Source organism: Rhinatrema bivittatum, chromosome 6 (genome assembly GCF_901001135.1).
Source record: "Rhinatrema bivittatum chromosome 6, aRhiBiv1.1, whole genome shotgun sequence".
Lineage (NCBI taxonomy): Eukaryota > Metazoa > Chordata > Amphibia > Gymnophiona > Rhinatrematidae > Rhinatrema > Rhinatrema bivittatum.
In genome coordinates this window covers 160,132,662-160,153,643 of record NC_042620.1, presented here as the reverse complement: position 1 = coordinate 160,153,643, position 20,982 = coordinate 160,132,662, and the positions used below count along the sequence as shown (strand labels likewise).

Genomic DNA, 20,982 nt, shown 5'->3' with positions numbered 1-20,982 from the left:
CCCAGAATTGTACAACACAACTGACTTTTTTTGCTGTATGACCTTCTGGTAACTTGGTCAACCAATTTACCAGCACAAACAGTTCACATGGGCGGTTCAAAAATCCCCTTAACTTTGCAATAAAATAATCTTCTGCTGCATAAACTACATTCTATAGGTGGCTATACAACTATTATACCTATTAGCTACCTCTGAGAAATGACACTTCCTCCACACCCATTCAGCACTCCTTATCAGTCTCTTCAATTGAACTAAGTTAGTAGAAAACCAAGGTACTCGATATCTTACAGCATGATGCATAGTGATCTTTGATGGAGCTGTTTCTATTGCTTCAGTTAATTAATCAAGAAGAGAATACTCGAGAGTATCTGAGGAATTCATGGATAACTGTTTCTTGGCCTCCTCCTACTCTAGCGCTAATATACCTACATCAATCTCTCCCTGAGAATGCCAGATGAGATTGGACTTTACTTGTGCTGTTGAAGACGTTAATGGTTTAAAACAAAAAGAAATAAAGATATGATCCAATCATAGGACCTCTATAAGACACAAATAAAGAAATAATAGAGGAGAGAAGGACTATCAATCACCTATGACAATCCTAAGGCAGAGATCATAGATAAGAAATCCTGTGAAAAATTATCCACACAGTCGACCTGGATATTAAAATCCCCAATTAATAATAATGACTGGTAGTGCAAAAGCTAGATGAAAAAATATAACAGCTTATTCAATGATTCCTTATTTCTATCTGGTGGACAATGAATCAGTCCAATGGCCCAATTTTCATAAGTAACCACTAGGCTTATCCCATACTCTCTTAAGCTCTGTTACTGTTTTAGCCACCACCAATCATTTTAGCAAGGTGTTCAATGCTTCCACCTCCCATTTTGTGGAAAAATATTTCCTGACATTTTTCCTCAGTTGAGAAGCCTCTATCATAAACCCTTGATCTAGAACGGGGATCCCCAAACTCAGTCCTCAAAGGCTGCAACCCAGTTGGGATTTCTACAATGAATATGCATGAAATTTTATTTGCATAAAATGGAGGCATTACATGCAAATAGATCTCATGCATGTTCATTGTGGAAATCCTGAACCCAGATTAGGTTGCAATTCTGGAGTTTGGGGACCCTGACCTAGAACTTCCTTTCTCTTGAAACAGGTCTGCTGCTTGTGTGTCCCTATATGTCCTCTGTCTCACCTTTCCTCTAGGATAAAAATATTTAGATTTCTCTTTCATCTCATAGGGATGCAGACCCTGCACCATTTTCATAGTCCTCCTCTGAACTGCCTCAATTCTATCTGAGTTAAGGTCTTCTGGGGGTAAGGTCTTCTCTTTTCTATTAGTTATACCCTCTCCTTATGTACTCTTAACATCCCCCTGGTTCTAGCCACTGCTCTGTTGCATTGTTTCCCTATCTTGGAATCATTGAATATAATCATCCTGAGGTCTCTTTACTGCTTCGTTGACATCAGTGGAAAATTATATGTTGTTTGATTGGGTGGTATATGTGTGTGTTTTTGTATGATTATTTAATTGAATCATTTTATGTGCTGTTAGTTATGTTTGTTTTATAAGCTGCATTTTATGTTACCACCGTTTTCCTCTTAGCATATTTCATTTATTATGGGAGGAATATAAATATTACAAATAAACAAACAAAATAAATCAGTGTCTCATCCCTTTTTGTGTAGTTCTCCATTAGAATTCTGCATCCAAAATGCACAACTCTTCATTTTTTTTTGTACTGAAACTTAGCTGCCAAACAAGTCAACCACTTTTTAAACTCTGCATCTTCCTCCACAATATCACTGTGAGAGATCCTGAATCGACTGGCCCCAAGCTGGATGCCTGAGGGACATCATTAATCATCTTTCTTTGCTCAGAATGAATTCCATTAACTACTGCCTTCTGTCATCTATCACTCAACCAGTTTCTAATCCCTCACACAACTAATTTCTAGAGGAGCAATAGATGCAGGAACTCGAAACATACAAGTGCTGCCTTTTAAGTAATTTTTCAGTTCATGCTGAATATATCTTATAATTAAAGACCGCTTATTACAGTGCCAAATATATTTCTCATTAGAAATATTAAGATTATAGAAAATTGTATGATGTTTTAGGAAGATCAAAAAGCTTCATGGCTTATTAAATCTGAATTGTGTGATCCAGAATGTGTTAATAATTTAGAGAGATGTTATTTTCTAATATTTTGTTTATTTGCTATGGGCTGTGCATATCTAATTGATTAACAAATCAGATCGATGTAGAGATAGAAAAAGAAACGTACATTGCTAATCCTGGAAATCTCTTTCCCTGGCCTAAACACAGCACAGTCAAAAGCATACTAGTAACCATGATATAGAGTTACATATATATTATAATAGTGGCTACTAGTTGGACTTATGCATATACTTAACACTTGGATATACGAATTAAGAATTAACCAGACGTGACTGGGTTTGAATATTTATGGTCAAATTGCTTAGGACTTGGTTCCCTTTTCTTGCATCAGAAAAGCACTTCATACTAGAAGGCAGGCAGCCCATTTGAGAGGTGCATCAGTTGCTGTATAATAATTTGTGGTAGGGTTCTGAACATGTCAGAGTACCCTTTAGTAGCTAAATTTGCAAAGGAGATAATTGTTTCTTTTCACTTTTGCAGGACAAAATGGCCAAAATGGAGGTGAAGACGTCCCTTCTGGACAACATGATTGGAGTGGGGGGATATGGTCCTTTTAGAACCTCTCAATGAAGATTCATTTATTAATAACCTTAAAAAGCGTTTTGACCACAATGAGATATATGTAAGTACCATAAAATATTGGATGATAATGTTTTATATTGAATTAACAATCTAGCAACTGAAGTGGGTTATGAAAGCTATCATAATGTGTTTATATTGTTCTCATTGTTGGAGGAACTAGTTTGCAATGAGTTTTATGTATGCAATATTTGCATAAGCACCCATTGCATTGTTTTTAATTCTGGAAAGTTTAGACTGTAAGTTGACAGCTTTGTTAGTACTTTTCATTCTTGGTGCTCAAGGTAATTATCTATTAGCATCCAAATACAATGGCAAACTATTGGGTCACTTTTGTTACCTTTTAGGAAATGTGTACAGTGTTCCTACTGAGGGGAAAATATATGTAGAAAGTTAGGTGCCAGCAAAGGTTTTTTTTAGCAGCCAGCATCCTGTTTCTAACAGTGGCCAAACCAGGCCACAAGAACCTGGCAAGTACCCAAAACCAAGAAGATCCCTTGCTACTGATGTCAGTAATAGCAGAGGCCATTCCCTAAGTCAACTTGATAAATAGCAGTTAATGGACTTCTCCAAGAACTTCTCCAAATTTTTTTTGAACCCATCTACACTAACTGCACTAACCACATCCTCTGGCAACAAATTCCAGAGCTTAATTGTGCATTGAGTGAAAAAGAATTTTCTCCAATTAGTTTTAAATGTGCTACTTATTTATTTATTTAGAATTTTTCTATACCAACATTCTTGAACAAAATATCAAATCATATCGGTTTCCATTTAAACAGAACAGTCGCGGCTATGGCGTTACATAGAACATTGAGCAATGAACATGGAACAAGTCAACAACAACAAACAACAGTAAAATAATTCGTCAATGAATAACATAATATAGCAACATCCAAATGGCATCCAAGTTAGCTACTTGCTAACTTCATGAAGTGCCCCCTAGTCCTTCTATTATCCGAAAGTGTAAATAACTGATTCACATCTATTCGTTTAAGACCTCTCATGATTTTAATGACCTCTATCATATCCCCCCTCAGCCATCTCTTCTCCAAGCTGAACAGACCTAACCTCTTCAGCCTTTCATCATAGGGGAGCTGTTCCATCCCATTTATCATTTTGGTTGCCCTTCTCTGCACCTTCTCCATCACAACTATATCTTTTTGAGATGCAGCGACCAGAATTGTACACAGTATTCAAGGTGAGGTCTCTCCATGGAGCGATACAGAGGCATTATGACATTTTCCGTTTTATTCACCATTCACTTCCTAATAATTCCTAATATTCTGTTTGCTTTTTTGACTGCTGCAGTACACTGAGCCGACAATTTCAAAGTATTATCCACTATGATACCTAGCTCTTTTTCCTGGGTGGTAGCTCCCAATATGGAACCTAATATCGTGTAACTACAGCAAGGGTTATTTTTTCCTCTATGCAACACCTTGCACTTATCCACATTAAATTTCATCTGCCATTTGGATGCCCAATCTTCCAGTCTCGCAAGGTCCTCCTGTAATGTATCACAATCCGCTTGTGATTTAACTACTCTGAATAATTTTGTATCATCCACAAATTTGATAACCTCACTCGTCATATTCCTTTCCAGATCATTTATAAATATATTGAAAAGCACCAGTCCAAGTACAGATCCCTGAGGCACTCCACTGTTTACCCTTTTCCACTGAGAAAATTGACCATTTAATCCTACTCTCTGTTTCCTGTCTTTTAACCAGTTTGTAATCCATGAAAGGATATCGCCTCCTATCCCATGACTTTTTAGTTTTCCTAGAAGCCGCTCATGAGGGACTTTGTCAAACATCTTCTGAAAATCCAAATACACTACATCTATTGGTTCACTTTATCCACATGTTTATTAACCCCTTCAAAAAAATGAAACAGATTTGTTAGGCAAGACTTCCCTTGGGTAAATCCAGGTTGACTGTGTTCCATTAAATCATGTCTTTCTATATGCTCTACAATTTTGATCTTGAGAATAGTTTCCACTATTTTTCCCGGCACTGAAGTCAGGCTCACTGGTCTATAGTTATGCAGATCGAGGGTAGGGTAGCTAGTAAGGGAGAGAGGTGTGGCTGGGGGAAAGGGGGGTAGAACCGGGGGATATTCATCAGAGCCTCTGCTATTAGGTAGGTATGTAATGTTTGAGGGGGTGGCAGCGGCTTAAGAATGAAGGTTAACCTAAGGCATCTAATACCACTTGTACCAGCCCTGGAGAGAGATGCAGGGGAAGAAGTGAGGAAGACAGTGAGGAAGACAGGGAGAAGAAACAGAAAATGGAAAGGAGACCCTGGCAAAGGCGTTGGGAGAAAACCAACATGAGGAAAGCAAGAAGAGACCAGGACCAACATGATCAGAAAAATAAAAATGATTAGACATCAAAGGTAGAAAAAAAGCATTTTATTTCAGTTTAGTGAGTTGAATTTGTCAGCTTTGGGAATGTGTATCTCTGATATCTTTGTATTTTGCACACTGTAAAAGGAACTGCATTTACTCCTCCATTATTGTGTAGAGTCTGGCTTCTTGGGGTTTCTAGTTGCTTTCGTTTCTATGTTTCTGTTTCTAGTTTAAGGTAATGTGTTCTCTGTGTGCGACTGAGATGAGGGATTCTGCTAGTGTGAAGGTTCTGTGTAGAGATCTGCAGCAGTCTGGCTTGCTCTGTTTTCCTAATAGGTGAATTGGTGTGTTAGGAAATGATGTAATATTCACAGCGTTGCCTTTTCATAGGTAGGTTATAGTTTGAGTCATGAGAATTAGTGCTGTTAAGGTATAGAAGATTTGCTGTCTAGTGTCTTTTTTGCAGGATTTTGTTTTACTTTACAGAATGCCTTGTTCTAGAGAGAGTTTATGTTGTTTTTACTGAGGTGACAGCAGAATTTATCCTTTTTTGTAGGGTGAGTTGTAAGGGGAAACCTCCTAGTTCTATTCTGTATCCACTGTTGCTTGAGCTTGTTGGTGTGTATACTAGAAGTGCAGGACATATTAAGGTTCTGTCCCATTGTCTACAGACTCCAGACTTCATTGATGCTGTCCGATCTTGTAGAGGTAGTGGTGTGATGGCACAAACAGTGCTTAGGAGTGGTAAAAGCTTACATTTGTCACTGGGGAGCAAGATCAGGTAAGATGGGGGGTAGGGAAGGAGAGCTCACTGAAGAGACTGCAGGTGGTGTACAAATGAAGCTGCTATTTTTCCAGGGGACGTAAAGGGGTGGGAGTGGGACCGGTGCTAATTTCAGTTTTTGCACAGGGCATCAGTTAACCTAAAGTCAGCCCTGCAGAGAACAATTTTAGCAAAAGTAGTCTATTAGATGCTAGTCCTTTCTTGATCAGTTTGCATCTCTTTAAGGCACTATTGCTTTGGGTGGCTTTTAAGTACTCTTACTTTCTCCTGTCTGTCTCTAACTTGCCAGCATGATAATCTGGGCAATCTAAGTCCTTCTGTTGGTTTGGAATTAAAAAGAAACACTCTCCTGTGAGCCCAGGCCTTTCCATGCTGTTTATATGGTATCCTTGTCACGTTATCAGCAGCAGTCTTTCTCCTAATAAACCACTTCCTGTGGCCTGAATTGCCATTCAGTATGTCTGGGCCCCACCGAGCCCTGATCGAGGAACAGCACAGAACATGGGTCAGCCCCACCATAGATCTGTAGCCAGGTCATGCTACCAGGTCAATACATTGTTGTTTAGGTGTAGCAATCTTGCTTAATCATTGCGTGTTCTTGGGGGCCTCTTTAGCTGCTTCCGAACATGTCCTGTTGAATATGGTGACGCATGTAAGGGAATTGCAGAATTTCATCTTAGTTTGGATTTGAGTGAAACAAATTAGTTAAAAATGCTTTCCATTACCAACTGCTGAAACTTGAGGATGTTTGTTCGGCATTAATAGAATGAAATATAGGATAATATTTACCAACATTAAGTGGTTGGTCAAAGCTCTATCGCACCTTTCTAAGTGTTTAGAGACTCTAGCATTGAAGTTTATGCTTCAGATTCTGCTGGAGCTGAGAAGCTGAGAGCATAAGTAATTTACTGGCGCTAACATGGATGGTACATGTTAAATTTCTGTGATTTTTTTTTTTTTTTTTTTTTACATTTGTTTGCTCTAATTGCATTGGGCCAGTTGCATTTGTTTTCTTAAGATAAAGTACAAATCACTGAGACATAATAGTCTAGGTATAGTAAAGTAATTTGATACCAGCAGTGGGAGTATATAATTGCTGCTGGTTTTGGAAAATAAAGGTCTCAGCAAATCTGGAGCTCTTCCAAGGGAATAGTCTTGATAAAACTGGCTATAAAGTATTTTAGTCTACTTGTGGATATGTATTTGCTATTGGGCTAACTCAGAATATGAACACTGTCCCAACATGTGAATGTTGACCATGAATATGCTACAGATTTTGTAAACCGTGGTGATCTTCTTTTGGAATGATAGTATATAAAATGCCCAAATAAATAAATATTATTATTTACATTTGATTACCCACTTCTCTCCAGAAAATTGAATGATGGATATAGGATTTTGGTGCTCCCTACTTGTCAGGTACTTGTAGTTGCCAATCCAGGCCATAAGAACCTGGCAAGTACCCAAAAACTAAGTCTATTCCATGTTACCGTTGCTAGTAATAGCAGTGGCTATTTTCTAAGTCAACTTAATTAATAGTAGGTGACTTCTCCTCCAAGAATCCAATCCTTTTTTAAACACAGCTATACTAACTGCACTAACCACATCCTCTGGCAACACATTCCAGAGTTTAATTGTGCGTTGAGTAAAAAAGAACTTTCTCCGATTAGTTTTAAATGTGCCACATGCTAACTTCATGGAGTACCCCCTAGTCTTTCTATTATCCGGAAGAGTAAATAACAGATTCTCACCTACCCATTCTAGACTTCTCATGATTTTAAACACCTCTATCATATCCCCCCTCAGCCGTCTCTTCTCCAAGCTGAAAAGTCCTAACCTCTTTAGTCTTTCCTCATAGGGGAGCTGTTCCATTCCCCTTATCATTTTGGTAGCCCTTCTTTGTACCTTCTCCATCGCAATTATATCTTTTTTGAGATGCGGCGACAAGAATTGTACATAGTATTCAAGGTACGGTCTCACCATGGAGCATTACAGAGGCATTATGACATTTTCCGTTTTATTCACCATTCCCTTTCTAATAATTCCCAATATTCTGTTTGCTTTTATGACTGCTGCAGCACACTGAACCAACAATTTCAATGTGTTATCCTCTATGACGTCTAGATCTCTTTCTTGGGTTGTAGCACCCAATATGGAACCTAACATTGTGTAACTATAGCATGGGTTATTTTTCCCTATATGCATCACCTAGCACTTATCCACATTAAATTTCATCTGCCATTTTGATGCCCAATTTTCCAGTCTCACAAGGTCTTCCTGCAATTTATCACAATCTGCTTGTGATTTAATTACTCTGAACAATTTTGTATCATCTGCAAATTTGATTATCTCACTCGTCGTATTTCTTTCCAGATCATTTATAAATACATTGAAAAGTAAGGATCCCAATACAGATCCCTGAGGCACTCCACTGCCCACTCCCTTCCACTGAGAAAGTTGTCCATTTAATCCTACTCTCTGTTTCCTGTCTTTTAGCCAGTTTGCAATCCACGAAAGGACATCGCCACCTATTTTCCTAGAAGCCTCTCATGAGGAACTTTGTCAAACACCTTCTGAAAATCCAAGTATACTATATCTACCGGTTCACCTTTATCCACTTGTTTATTAAATCCTTCAAAAAAGTGAAGTAGATTTGTGAGGGAAGACTTGCCTTGGGTAAAGCCATGCTGACTTTGTTCCATTAAACCATGTCTTTCTATATGCTCTGTGATTTTGATGTTTAGAACACTTTTCAGTATTTTTCCTGGCACTGAAGTCAGGCTAATCGGTCTGTAGTTTCCCGGATCACCCCTGGAGCCATTTTTAAATATTAGTGTTACATCAGCTATCCTCCAGTCTTCAGGTACAATGGATGATTTTAATGATAGGTTACACATTTTTACTAATACGTCTGAAATTTCATTTTTGAGTTCCTTCAGAACTCTGGGGTGTATACCATCCGGTCCAAGTGATTTACTACTCTTCAGTTTGTCACTCAGGTCTACCACATCTTCTAGGTTCACCGTGATTTGATTCAGTCCATCTGTGTCATTACCCATGAAAACCTTCTCCAGTATGGGTAACTCCCCAACTTCCTCTTCAGTAAACACCGAAGCAAAGGAAGCAAACAGATCATTTAATCTTTCTGTGATGGCCTTATCTTCTCTAAGTACCCCTTTAACCCCTCGATCATGTAACGGTCCAACTGACTCCCTCACAGGCTTTCTGCTTTGGATATATATAAAAAAGTTTTTACTGTGAGTTTTTGCCTCTACGGCCAACTTCTTTTCAAATTCTCTCTTAGCCTGTCTTATCAATGTCATACATTTAACATTTATGCATTATCCTATTTTCTTTTCTTGGATCCTTCTTCCAATTTTTGAATGAAGATCTTTTGGCTAAAATAGCTTCTTTCACCTCCCCTTTTAACCATGCCGGTAATCGTTTTGCCTTCTTTCCACCTTTCTTAATGTGTGGAATACATCTGAACTGTGCTTCTAGAATGGTATTTTTTAACAATGACCACTCCTCTTGCACACGTTTTACTTTTGTAGCTGCTCCTTTCAGTTTTTTTCTAACAAATTTTCTCATTTTATCAAAGTTTTCCTTTTGAAAGTTTAGCACGAGAGCCGTGGATTTGCATACTGTTCCTCTTCCAGTCATTAATTCAAATTTTATCATATTATGATCACTATTGCCAAGCGTCCCCACCACCGTTACCTCTCTCACCAAATCCTGTTCTCCACTGAGAATTAGATCTAAAATTGCTCCCTCTCTCATTGATTCCTGAGCCAATTGCTCCATAAAGCTATCATTTTTCCATCCAGGAACGTTATCTCTCTAGCGTGTCCCGATGATACATTTACCCAGTCAATATTGGGGTAATTGAAGTCTCCCATTATTACCGCACTACCAATTTGGTTAGTTTCCCTAATTTCTCTTAGCATTTCACTGTCCGTCTCACCATCTTGACCAGGTGGACGGTAGTATACTCCTATCACTATAGTCTTTCCCGACACACAAGGGATTTCTACCCATAAAGATTCAATTTTGCATTTAGTCTCATGCAGGATGTTTATCCTGTTGGACTCTATGCTATCCCGGACATAAAGCGCCACACCGCCTCCCAGGTGCTCTTCTCTGTCATTGCGATATAATTTGTACCCCGGTATAACACTGTCCCATTGGTTGTCCTCCTTCCACCATGTCTCTGAGATGCCAATTAAGTATATGTCATCATTCACTACTATACATTCTAATTCTCCCATCTTACTTCTTAGATTTCTGGCATTAGCATACAAACATTTCAAAGTTTGTTTTTTGTTTGTATTTTCATTCTGCTTTTTAATTGATAGGGATAAGTTAGAATTTTTTAGCTCAGGTGAGTTTTTAGTTACAGGCACTTGGACTACTTTTCTTATTATTGGAACTTCAGTGTCGGGATGCCCTAATTCTAATGCATCATTAGTATCCTTTGAAGATACCTCTCTCCGAACCATGTGCTGCTGAGCGACTGTCGGCTTTCCCCTTTGTTCTAGTTTAATAGACAGAAAGAAAGCGGTGTGTGTGTGTGACAGAGAGAGAGACAGAAAGGTGTTTGTGTGTGAGATAGACAGAGAGAAAGGTATGTGTATGTGTGTGTGTGACAGAGAGAGAGACAGAAAGGTGTGTGTGTGTGAGACAGACAGAGAGAAAGGTATGTGTATGTATGTGTGTGTGAGTGTGTGTGTGTGTGTGTGTGTGTTATAAAGGTTAAGATGTTAGAGATGGGATGCAAGGAGGCGCATACATACACCACAACAAAATTTGCGTTCGGCTGGAAAGGGATTTCTCACCATTCCCTCTATCTTGACGGCCAGACTTACTTCCGTCAGGGAAAGGGCTGTCTCTTTGGCAGGCCCAGGTCTTTGGAATGCATTACCTATTGAATTAAGACTAGAGTAATATGAAAGAGTTTAAGAAAGCATTGAAAACCTGGCTATTTGCACAAGCATTTCAAGTGAATGCCAGCTAGAAATCTATTATGATATGTTATTAATTATGTTTAACTTTTTACTTTATTTTAATTTTTAAGATGTTATTTTATTAGTTATGCATATAGTTCAGTTCTTAATTAGAGTTTTAATGTATATTTAGTTGCAAGTTAGATTTTAGGATTGTTTTCTGTGTTTTTATGAATTATTGTATGCTATGTTGAATTTATTGTAAAGAAACATTGTAAACCGGTGTGAAGGTTCATACCAACATCGGTCTAGAAAAAAATAGGAAATAAATAAATAAATAAAAGCTGCTCTATGTCCTTTTTAAGGGTTAGCGCCAGCAGTCTGGTTCCACCCTGGTTAAGGTGGAGCCCATCCCTTCGGAAGAGACTCCCCCTTCCTCAAAAGGTTCTCCAGTTCCTAACAAAACTGAATCCCTCTTCCTTGCACCATCGTCTCATCCACGCATTGAGACTCCGGAGCTCTGCCTGCCTCTGGTGACCTGTGCGTGGAACAGGGAGCATTTCAGAGAATGTTACCCTGGAGGTTCTGGATTTAAGCTGTCTATCTAAGAGCCTAAATTTGGCTTCCAGAACCTCCCTCCCACATTTTCCTATGTCGTTGGTGCCCACACGTACCACGACAGCCGGCTCCTCCCCAGCACTGTCTAAAATCCTATCTAGGTGACGCGTGAGGTCCACCACCTTAGCACCAGGTAGGCATGTTATCAGGCGATCCTCACGCCCACCAGCCACCCAGCTATCTACATTCCTAATAATCGAATCACCAACTATGACGGCTGACCTAACCCTTCCCTCCTGGGCAGTAGGCCTTGGGGAGATATCCTCGGGCATCACCTGGAGAGCAGGTCCTTGCTACAGGATCCTTTCCTGCTGCACCCGGTTGATGCTCTCAAATCATGAGACCTTCTTCCTCCAAGGCAGCACCAGGGCAGCCAGTCTGAAGTTGGGACTTGACTACTATGTCCCTGAAGGTCTCATCTATATACCTCTCTGTCTGCCTCAGCTCCTCCAGATCTGCCACTCTAGCTTCCAGAGATCGGACTCGTTCTCTGAGAGCCAGGAGCTCTTTGCATTGCATGCACATGTGCAACTTGTCACCGACGGGTAAAAAAGCATACATGTGAAACTCGATGCAAAAGATTGGGAAGCCCCCCTCTTGCTGCTGGGCTGCTGCCTTCATCTCAATTTTGTTCAGTTCCTAGTTAAGTTTTAGGTTGCTATGGGAGTAGGAATGTGTCTAATTAATGTCCTTTAAATATATTAGTGAATTCACTATATGTCTGGTAGTGGCCTACAAGGAACTGATCAAATGCTCAATAAAGTTTTTGTTGGGTTTTTTTTTGTGTGTTTTTTATTTTGTGAAAGTGACACCTGCCTATAAATTAAAGGATGAGCTAGGGGTGGGTGGGCGAGGGGAGGGAGGGTTGGGAAATCCAAACAGTCTTACTTCAGTTAGTTAGCCAGAGTGACTCACCGCTCTCTTGATTATCAAATGTTGGTACCTAATCAAACCAAATCACACTACCTCAACACTTTTCCAAGGGGAGTAACTGAACTGAACTTTTCAACCTTTTTACTTAGGTATACACTAGGGATGTGAATCGGGCTTCGGACGATTGAAAATATCATACGATATTATATTAAAAATCGTCAGAAATCGGGGGCTCCCCCAAAACGATAGGAAAACCCCATGAAATTGTTCATGGGGGTTCTCTTATCATTTTGGGGGAGGGCGGGAAAATCGGCACACAAAAATAACCCCTAAACCCACCCCAACCCTTTAAAACTAATCCCTTAGCTTCCCCCACCCTCCCGACCCCCAAAAAAACCTTTTACAGCTACCTGCTGGTCCAGTGGGGGTCCCGGGAGCGATCTCCCATTCCCGGGCCGTCGGCTGCCACTAATCAAAATGGCGCCGATGGCCCTTTGCCCTTACCATGTGACAGGGAATCCGTGCCATTGGCCGGCCCCTGTCACATGGAGGGAGCACTGGATGGCCGACGCCATCTTTAAAAATGGCACGGGCCAGCCAGTGCTCCTACCATGTGACAGGGGCCGGCCAATGGCACGGATACCCTATCACATGGTAAGGGCAAAGGCCATCGGCACCATTTTTATTAGTGGCAGCCGACAGCCCGAGAGTGGGAGATTGCTCCCGGGACCCCCACTGGACCACTAGGTACCTGTAAAAAGTTTTTTGGGGGGTCAGGAGGATGGGGGAAGCTAAGGGATTAGTTTTAAAGGGTTGGGGTGGGTTTTTTGTTTATCGGCTCGGGCGCAGCCGATAAACAAAACCGTGATTGGGCCGGACGAAAAAAAAGCCACGATGTGAATCGGAACCAGAATCAGAACAGATTCCGGTTCCGATTCACATCTCTAGTATACACTGCTCCTAGCTTATTTGTAGCTTCTGGCTACTTTTTTTTTTTTTAATACAAACGCTCAGTTCTGCTTACTAGTTGCCTTACAGACTTTTAAAAATAAACACACTAACTACTGCTTACTAGCTGCCTTACTGACTGACCATTTAAAAATACAAACAGTCTCTGCCTTACTGACTATTAAAAGCACAAACACACTAAATAATATTCCCATATAGTTAACTTTGCCCCAATACTTTTGAAAAAGACAGTGTCCCAAGCAAAAACTTACTGATTCCTTTCAGCCACCAGCAAGGTGATCCTCTCCTCTCAGTGCTCCCACTGTTCTTAGTTGATGCTGTTGCCCCCATCACCCACCTCTTCTCTTTTCTTCCACACACTGAGGTTTGACAACAGGGAACAGAAGGTCTAAGACATAATTCCCTAGTTTCCTGTGGCAGCTTGGGGGTAGATCCTGGTGCAATAATGTAAAAATTCTGAAGCAAATTGACAAACATTTCCATCTTTTATATTACATTATAAAAATAAAGTAATTTTACACTGTACTTAGTATAATTTATTTCATTTTTATAGGGTTAAGAAAAGTGATCTTAAATATCAGTACAGGGAGGAGACCTCAGGGTTGGGAAGAGGGAGGAGGATCAAGAATGGGGTGGAGGAGAAAAGGAGATGAGTGTGAGAAGGAAAGAGAGCTAGAGATGGGGAAGATTAGGAATCTGGGATGCAGAAGAGGAGGGAGAGAAGAAGGTAGGAAGGAAGGAAAGAAGGTTCTAGGATCTGGGGGATAGAATCCAAGGTCAGGGGAGGGAGGATTCAAATTGCAGTGGGTGGAGAGGAGAGGACAAAGGCATCCCTACTGTGCTCTGGTCCTGTGCCTCCTTGCATCCCATCTCTAACATCTTAACCTTTATAACACACACACACGCACACACACACACGCACACACACACACACCTTTCTCTCTGTCTGTCTCACACACACACACACACACACACCTTTCTGTCTCTCTCTCTGTCACACACACACACCTTTCTCTCTCACACATACACACACACCACTTTCTTTCTGTCTGTTAATGCTCTCCTCCTCCAGGGGGGAGGAGTCAGCACTCTGCTGTCACTCACCCCGCCAGGCGGGCGGAGTAGCAACTGTTCTGCTTTTCTCTTGAAAGGAGGAGGAGTAACAATCTGTCATGATCTGCTCCTCCAAAAGGGAGGAGTTAGCTATCTGTAGTGCTGACCTCACCAGGAGGGCAGAGTTAGTAATCTGTAGTGAACTACTGTTAGATGTTCCTGTAAGAAAGGAAGGTAGCAAGCTGTTATGGACCAACTCCCCAGGGAAAAGGAGTTGGCAATCTATTCTATGATATTCTTCTGAGGAGAGGAGCTAACAATAGGATATTGTTCTTCGCTACTGAGATAGCAATCTGTCATGCCTCCGCTACTGAGTAGCAATCTGTTATATATAGGCTGCTGGCAAGTCCCAAAGAAAGAGAAAGTAGTTGTCTATATAATACTTCCGTGAGCGGTGTTAGTGGTCTGTAGTGGTTGTCTCCCACAGAGTGATAGTAGTGTAAGGAATGACCACTAGGAGGAAATGGGGAATCCCTGGGCCGATGGCAGATACCAGCACCCCCAGGAGGAGATCCTGAGAGGAACCACCGGCTAGGCTAGAATATGAAGTAAACGCAAATAGTTCTTTATTAAGCTGGAAGCTGGACCACCAGAGGTGGCAGTAGAGAGTCGAGGTGTCCGATAGGGCTGAAGTCCTTCTGATACTGGAATGTAATCTCTGGGTCACTGAGCTGTAGAGAGAGACTAGAAGGAGTGAGTAGACAGGGTATACTGGATACAAGAGGGTACACTCACAATAGTAGATGTCTGCAATGGTCTCTATGCCACAGAGAGTCTTCAGTATATTCAGGAACAGGAACCATAGGCGAGCACTGGTTCCTCTACACAGTCTGTAATAAGAACTCACAATAGCTGTAAATGAAATGGCTTCTAGCGTAGAAGAGAGTCTGTAAAGGATTCTAGGAACATGGGCCCTCGTGGAGCGAGTACCGGTTCCTATCTGCAATCTTGCCAATCTAACTCTCGATCTCCCTACCTGCGATAACATCTTGGACGGAAGGGAGTCTTCAGAGCTATAGGAATGTAGGCCCTCATGGAGCGAGTACCGATTCCTATGTACAATAGAACTCACTGTGTTCATGACCGCGATTGTTTCCAGGCAATGAGGAGTCTTCTGAGTATTCCGGCAATCTGAAATCAAGAATAGAGAGCGGAGCCCCTGTGGAGCGGGTATGCCTGGTAAGTTTGAAAAGGCCGAGCAGTGGGGACAGATTCCCCAGGCTGACTTGGATAGTTGTTGCAAGTATCGTGGACTGCCGAAGCAAGTCTAGTTGAAGTTCTTTGCTAACTCGTTAGAGGTCAGCAAACAAAGACCTTTTAAAGTGCAAATGGATGACGTCACTATGGGGGGACGCCCCCGAGGTTTGAGCCCTTGCTGGTACAAGTCTGGAGTGCGCACGCACGCCCTTATATCATCAGGAACATGGTGGATCCGTAGCGTCAAGCCAGCCCGGGGACACCGGGACCAAGAGGCAGAGAGAAGCCGTGGCTGCAACTGTCCATCAGAGCCGAAGGGAGTCGCTCCCAAGGTAAAGAGGGTGGAGCGAGGGGCGAGAAGAGGTACGAATGCAACACTGTCACACCCGCACATACACACACACACACACACACACACACATTTCTCTCTCTCTCTCTCTTACACACACCTTTCTCTCCCTCCCTCACACACACACACCTTTCTCTCTCTCTCTCTCTCTCACACACACATCTTTATCTTTCTCTCTCTCTCACATACACTTTTCTCTCTCTCACTCTCTCACACACATGAACAATGGCTCCTACCCTTGTTCCCCTCTCTCTCTCACACAAAGACATATGCCCCCTTCTCCAGCTGAGACCCCTCTCATCAATCTGCCTCTCTTCTCACCCTCCAATGATCTCTAGTCAGCTCCTCCTAATCTCCTCAAAATGATTCCTCTTTGCTCTATCTACTACAGGTTGTCCTGTTCCCTGCAGGAGAGGAGCTGGATGAGGAAACAGAGGGCTGTCCTCTAAAAGGCAGAAAATCTTCAGCCAACCTGCTCCCCCCCCCCCCCCCCCAGATTTCTGCTGCCCTAGGCACAGACCTAGTGTGCCTATTGACAAATCCAGGCCTGATAAAACCCTATAGCAGATTATAAAAGATCTTAATTGATCCTCATTTCTAAACAACAACAATAAAATCACCACCTACCCATTCCTCATCCCCATAATAAAAAATGCACCTAACCCTCATCCTCTCCATCTGTATAACTCTGGACAAGTAGCATAGAATTTGGCCTAAAATAAAATATCAGTCCTTAATATCCATTTCCCCTCTTTTTCTATCCTAATCCACAACCCTATCACTCCACAATAAACCAATAGATGCACACACAATTCATACAAATCATCTTTTTCTGCCCTGGTAAAATCAACAAATGTCAAATAGGAGCCATTATCCAGTCTCTGTCCATCCATGTACTCAACAATGAAATGGGGCCTGATACTCAACGCAGAACAGGCTACGCAAAAGCTTCCTCACATAGCCACAATATAATTATCTTGTGAAATCTGAGCTGGTTAAGCTCTCTGTCCTCCAGGAGAACTTTTGTTCCATAGCGCTGGAGCAAAGCTTGAAAATATGCAGTGCTATCTGGGTTTTCTTTTAGGCATGGCGTGGCAGAAGAGAGGCAAGCTGGTTTCACCTTGTACATAGGAAATTTGGTGCAAACAACAACAAAAAAGTCTGCACTTTTTTTCTTGCTGCTGAAAGATGAAATATATTTTAAACTGTACCAAAAGAGACTTAAATTGGAAATGCTTTCCAATTTGATAAATTTCAGAAGCCACTGTTTTTTTGAGTAGTGTCTGAGATGTCACTTTCCCTATTAGTAGGATTTTGCAGACCAGCAAGAGATGGTGACAGTTGCTGAATGTGACACAAGGTCTAGGACCTCAGGATGAATAAAGGGGAAATGAGTTTAGCTACCTTGTGAAATCCCAAGCACCAGGCAGCATTTGCATGGTTTGTAGTGCATTGTTTTGGATGCTTGGAAACTTGACGTATTCTATGACAACACCCTTGTTCCTGCTAAACACTGAACAACAACTCATATACAGTGCAAAATGTTGAAGAGGAAACTGTACGATATCGCATCTAGAACTCCATATGATATTCTTCCCTTTATGTACATAGGAAGGCTGATATTCAGAAGCCATTTAGATGGATAATTCACATAACGAGTTAGCTGCGTAATTCGGGGGCCACATCTGGCCATGCCGTAGGGCTGTCCTGAAGATAGCCAGATATACTTATCTGGCTAACTTTAAGATAGCTGGGCATATTCAGTGGTGCAGCCAGATAGGTGTATACAGCCATTCACGGAAGCACAAGGAATATAAAGAGCAATAGTAGTTAGGGATGTGAATCGTTTTTTGACGATTTAAAATATCGTACGATATATTTTAAATCATCAAAAATCGTTAGGGCCACGATACAATACCAATTCCCCCGATTTATCGTTAAAAAATCGTAAATCGGGGGAAGGGGGAGGGCAGGAAAACCGGCACACTAAAACCCCCTAAAACCCACCCCCGACCCTTTAAATTAAATCCCCCACCCTCCCGAACCCCCCCCCCAAATGCTTTAAATTACCTGGGGATCCAGCGGTGGTCCAGAACGGCGGCGGTCCGGAACGGCCCCCTCATTTGAATCCTTTTGTCTTCAGCCGGCGCCATTTTGCAAATGGCCGCCGCAAAATGGCGGCGGCCATAGACAAAAACGATTCGACGCAGGAGGTCATTCCGGACCCCCGCTGGACTTTTGGCAAGTCTTGTGGGGGTCAGGAGGCCCCCCCCAAGCTGGCCAAAAGTTTCTGGGAGTCCAGCGGGGTTCAGGAAGCGATTTCTTGCCGCAAATCGTTTTCCGTACGGAAAATGGCGCCGGCAGGAGATCGACAGCAGGAGGTCGTTCAGCGGGGGGTTCCGGACCGCCACTGAACGACCTCCTGCAGTCGATCTCCTGCCGGCGCCATTTTCCGTACGGAAAACGATTCGCGGCAAGAAATCGCTTCCTGAACCCCGCTGGACTCCCAGAAACTTTTGGCCAGCTTGGGGGGGGCCTCCTGACCCCCACAAGACTTGCCAAAAGTCCAGCGGGGGTCCGGAACGACCTCCTGCGTCGAATCGTTTTTGTCTATGGCCGCCGCCATTTTGCGGCGGCCATTTTGCAAAATGGCGCCGGCTGAAGACAAAAGGATTCAATTGAGGGGGCCGTTCCGGACCGCCGCCGTTCTGGACCACCAGGTAATTTAAAGCATTTGGGGGGGGGGGGGGTTCGGGAGGGTGGGGGATTTAATTTAAAGGGTCGGGGATGGGTTTTAGGTGGTTGGCTCACGATTTTAACGATTTTTCACGATATTTTTAAAACCCAAACGGCAACAATACGATTCCCTCCCCCTCCCAGCCGAAATCGATCGTTAAGACGATCGAGGACACGATTCACATCTCTAATAGTAGTAGGAGCATCAAGGAAGAAAGCAAGAACAGGGAGTGAAGGGGCACAATGAGTTGGCTTAAGCTGCCGACACATGGAAGAAAATCAAAATGGAGGGGGTGTGATTTATCTGGTACTCAGGTTCTTTAATTTATTAGACTGAAAGGAAAAGGAAAGTGAGCCATGAGCTGTCATGAATCGCTGTGCAGCTGGTTAGTTATTTCCCTTCAGATCCAGGCAGTTTTCTTTTCTAAAAAGCCGGTGGCGCACAGTGTGGCACCAGCAGATGGAAGGCTTGACCCTGAGTAGAAGTGCGCAGCTATGCCTCCAAGTCACAAGGCCAGTTTCACGTCCAATAGTGCTGTATGTTAGAATTTGATCACTATTGAGTGCCGAAATCCCGTATGCGCACTTATTGCTTATTTTTTTCTCTTGTAGACATACATTGGGAGTGTGGTTATATCGGTAAACCCATACAGATCACTGCAAATTTACACTCCAGAGAAAGTCGAAGACTACAGAAACAGGAATTTCTATGAACTAAGCCCTCACATGTAAGTACAGAGTCGAAGGGTTCGGGTTTTGGACTGGAACAAAGTAGCAGATGGATTCAACTGTTTTTTTCTTTTAAATCCCAAGGCAATGGGGGTGGGGAGCTCTGTAGTATCTGTTACGTTGTTTTTATCATCTCAAGGATTACAAAGCATTATTTGCAGGGTTTATTTGAAGAGGGATGCCAAGTTATTTCTTTTCAGCAGATGCTGTATTTCAGAGGTGGTGTAGATCCCTTAATGCTTTAATGTTGTACATTGGAATGTTATTTTGGCAGTGGTGGGTAATAGTAGCTGTAACATCTGTACTGGCAGTTTGTATCCAGCGAAAAATAGAACCTGAAGGCCAATATACCGTAGGAAAGTAATGTACTGTATGATCAGACGCTGCTGTAGGTAAATGGCCAGATAAACAATCTGAAATCCATGCTGAATGGATGGATTACGCGGAATATAAAATGAATAATAAACAGAGGAGAAAGGGGGGACGGGGAAACTCAGTCTTCTTTTACAGAACTTAGATTAAAAGAGAACAAACTTTAGATGTGAAAGATGTCACAGTGACGAGTGTTACGTAGCGGCTTCGAACTGTCTGGCAAGATTATTTTATTTATAATTAGTTGTGAGTTTTTTGGGCACTTTGTAAGTTTGAATGTGGAACTGTGAAATAGAAAGTTTGAAGGAGCTTTTGGACATACAGGAAATAAGACACACACAACTTTTTCAAAAGTTTTCTGATGCGAAGCTGAGCATGGAATTTGGGGTTGAGTATAATCAGCAATGATAACCTTATGTTAAATAAAAAGCACAATGCTTTGGAAGCTCGGAATATAAAAATACAGAAGAACTACTGATGCTTTTTTTTTTTTTTAATCATTTTTTTCCTAAAAGAGTACAGTGCTGTTTCAGACTCACTGCAGAAAAGAAAACTCTAAGCGAAAAAATGGTTCTAATTCCTGCTCTATTAAATTGTTGCTTTTTAAGTTAATCAACTAGTTAAGAGTTAACTGCCATTAAAATGTTCAATGGATAAAATTCCTTAATAAGTATGGAAGTCAGAGTTTCCCCATTTTGCATGTAACTAGTGGTTGGTTGATGGGTTCCAAGCCCTACCCTGGTTAATGGGTTCTTGGTTAAGTAGTGGGTCTCCTGAGGGGAAAACCTCCCTTGGTCAGGGCTGACCCGCACCCCTCTGAGCTGGCACCCTCTAGATTAGAACTAAGTTGGCAGGCATGGTAGGAAGACACGTGGTAGCTCACGGTTACCGAAAGGCCCCAGCCACATGAAATTAAAGGAACCAGAATCCAGCAAAGGTTGCTTTATTCACTGGTGCAGGAAAATATTTATAAAGTCCTATTCCACAGGTGCCAGAGAGAGTTCAGTAGCAGTGAATTACGAAATCTTCAGCGCTGTAGAAGCAGTTTTCTAGGAGACATTCCAACAAAGCCTAGACAAACTCACTGGACAACACAAGATAATTTCAGCAGAGAAGGCTGAGGGTCCCTCTCTTCATGAGCTTAATGGAAAATTGCCTCCCCCCCCCCCCTTCTTTCC

General features: G+C 42.0%; 1 protein-coding gene across 1 annotated transcript in view; it reads left to right on the top strand.

Moving 5' to 3' along the window:
* Positions 1-2,676: 2,676 nt before the first annotated feature.
* Positions 2,677-20,982, top strand: part of MYO1B (myosin IB) — a 367,758-nt gene continuing 349,452 nt past the window's right edge. The window contains 3 exon segments of the mRNA XM_029606086.1: positions 2,677-2,727; positions 2,729-2,812; positions 19,316-19,431. Coding sequence (XP_029461946.1) covers positions 2,677-2,727; positions 2,729-2,812; positions 19,316-19,431 — 251 coding nt within the window.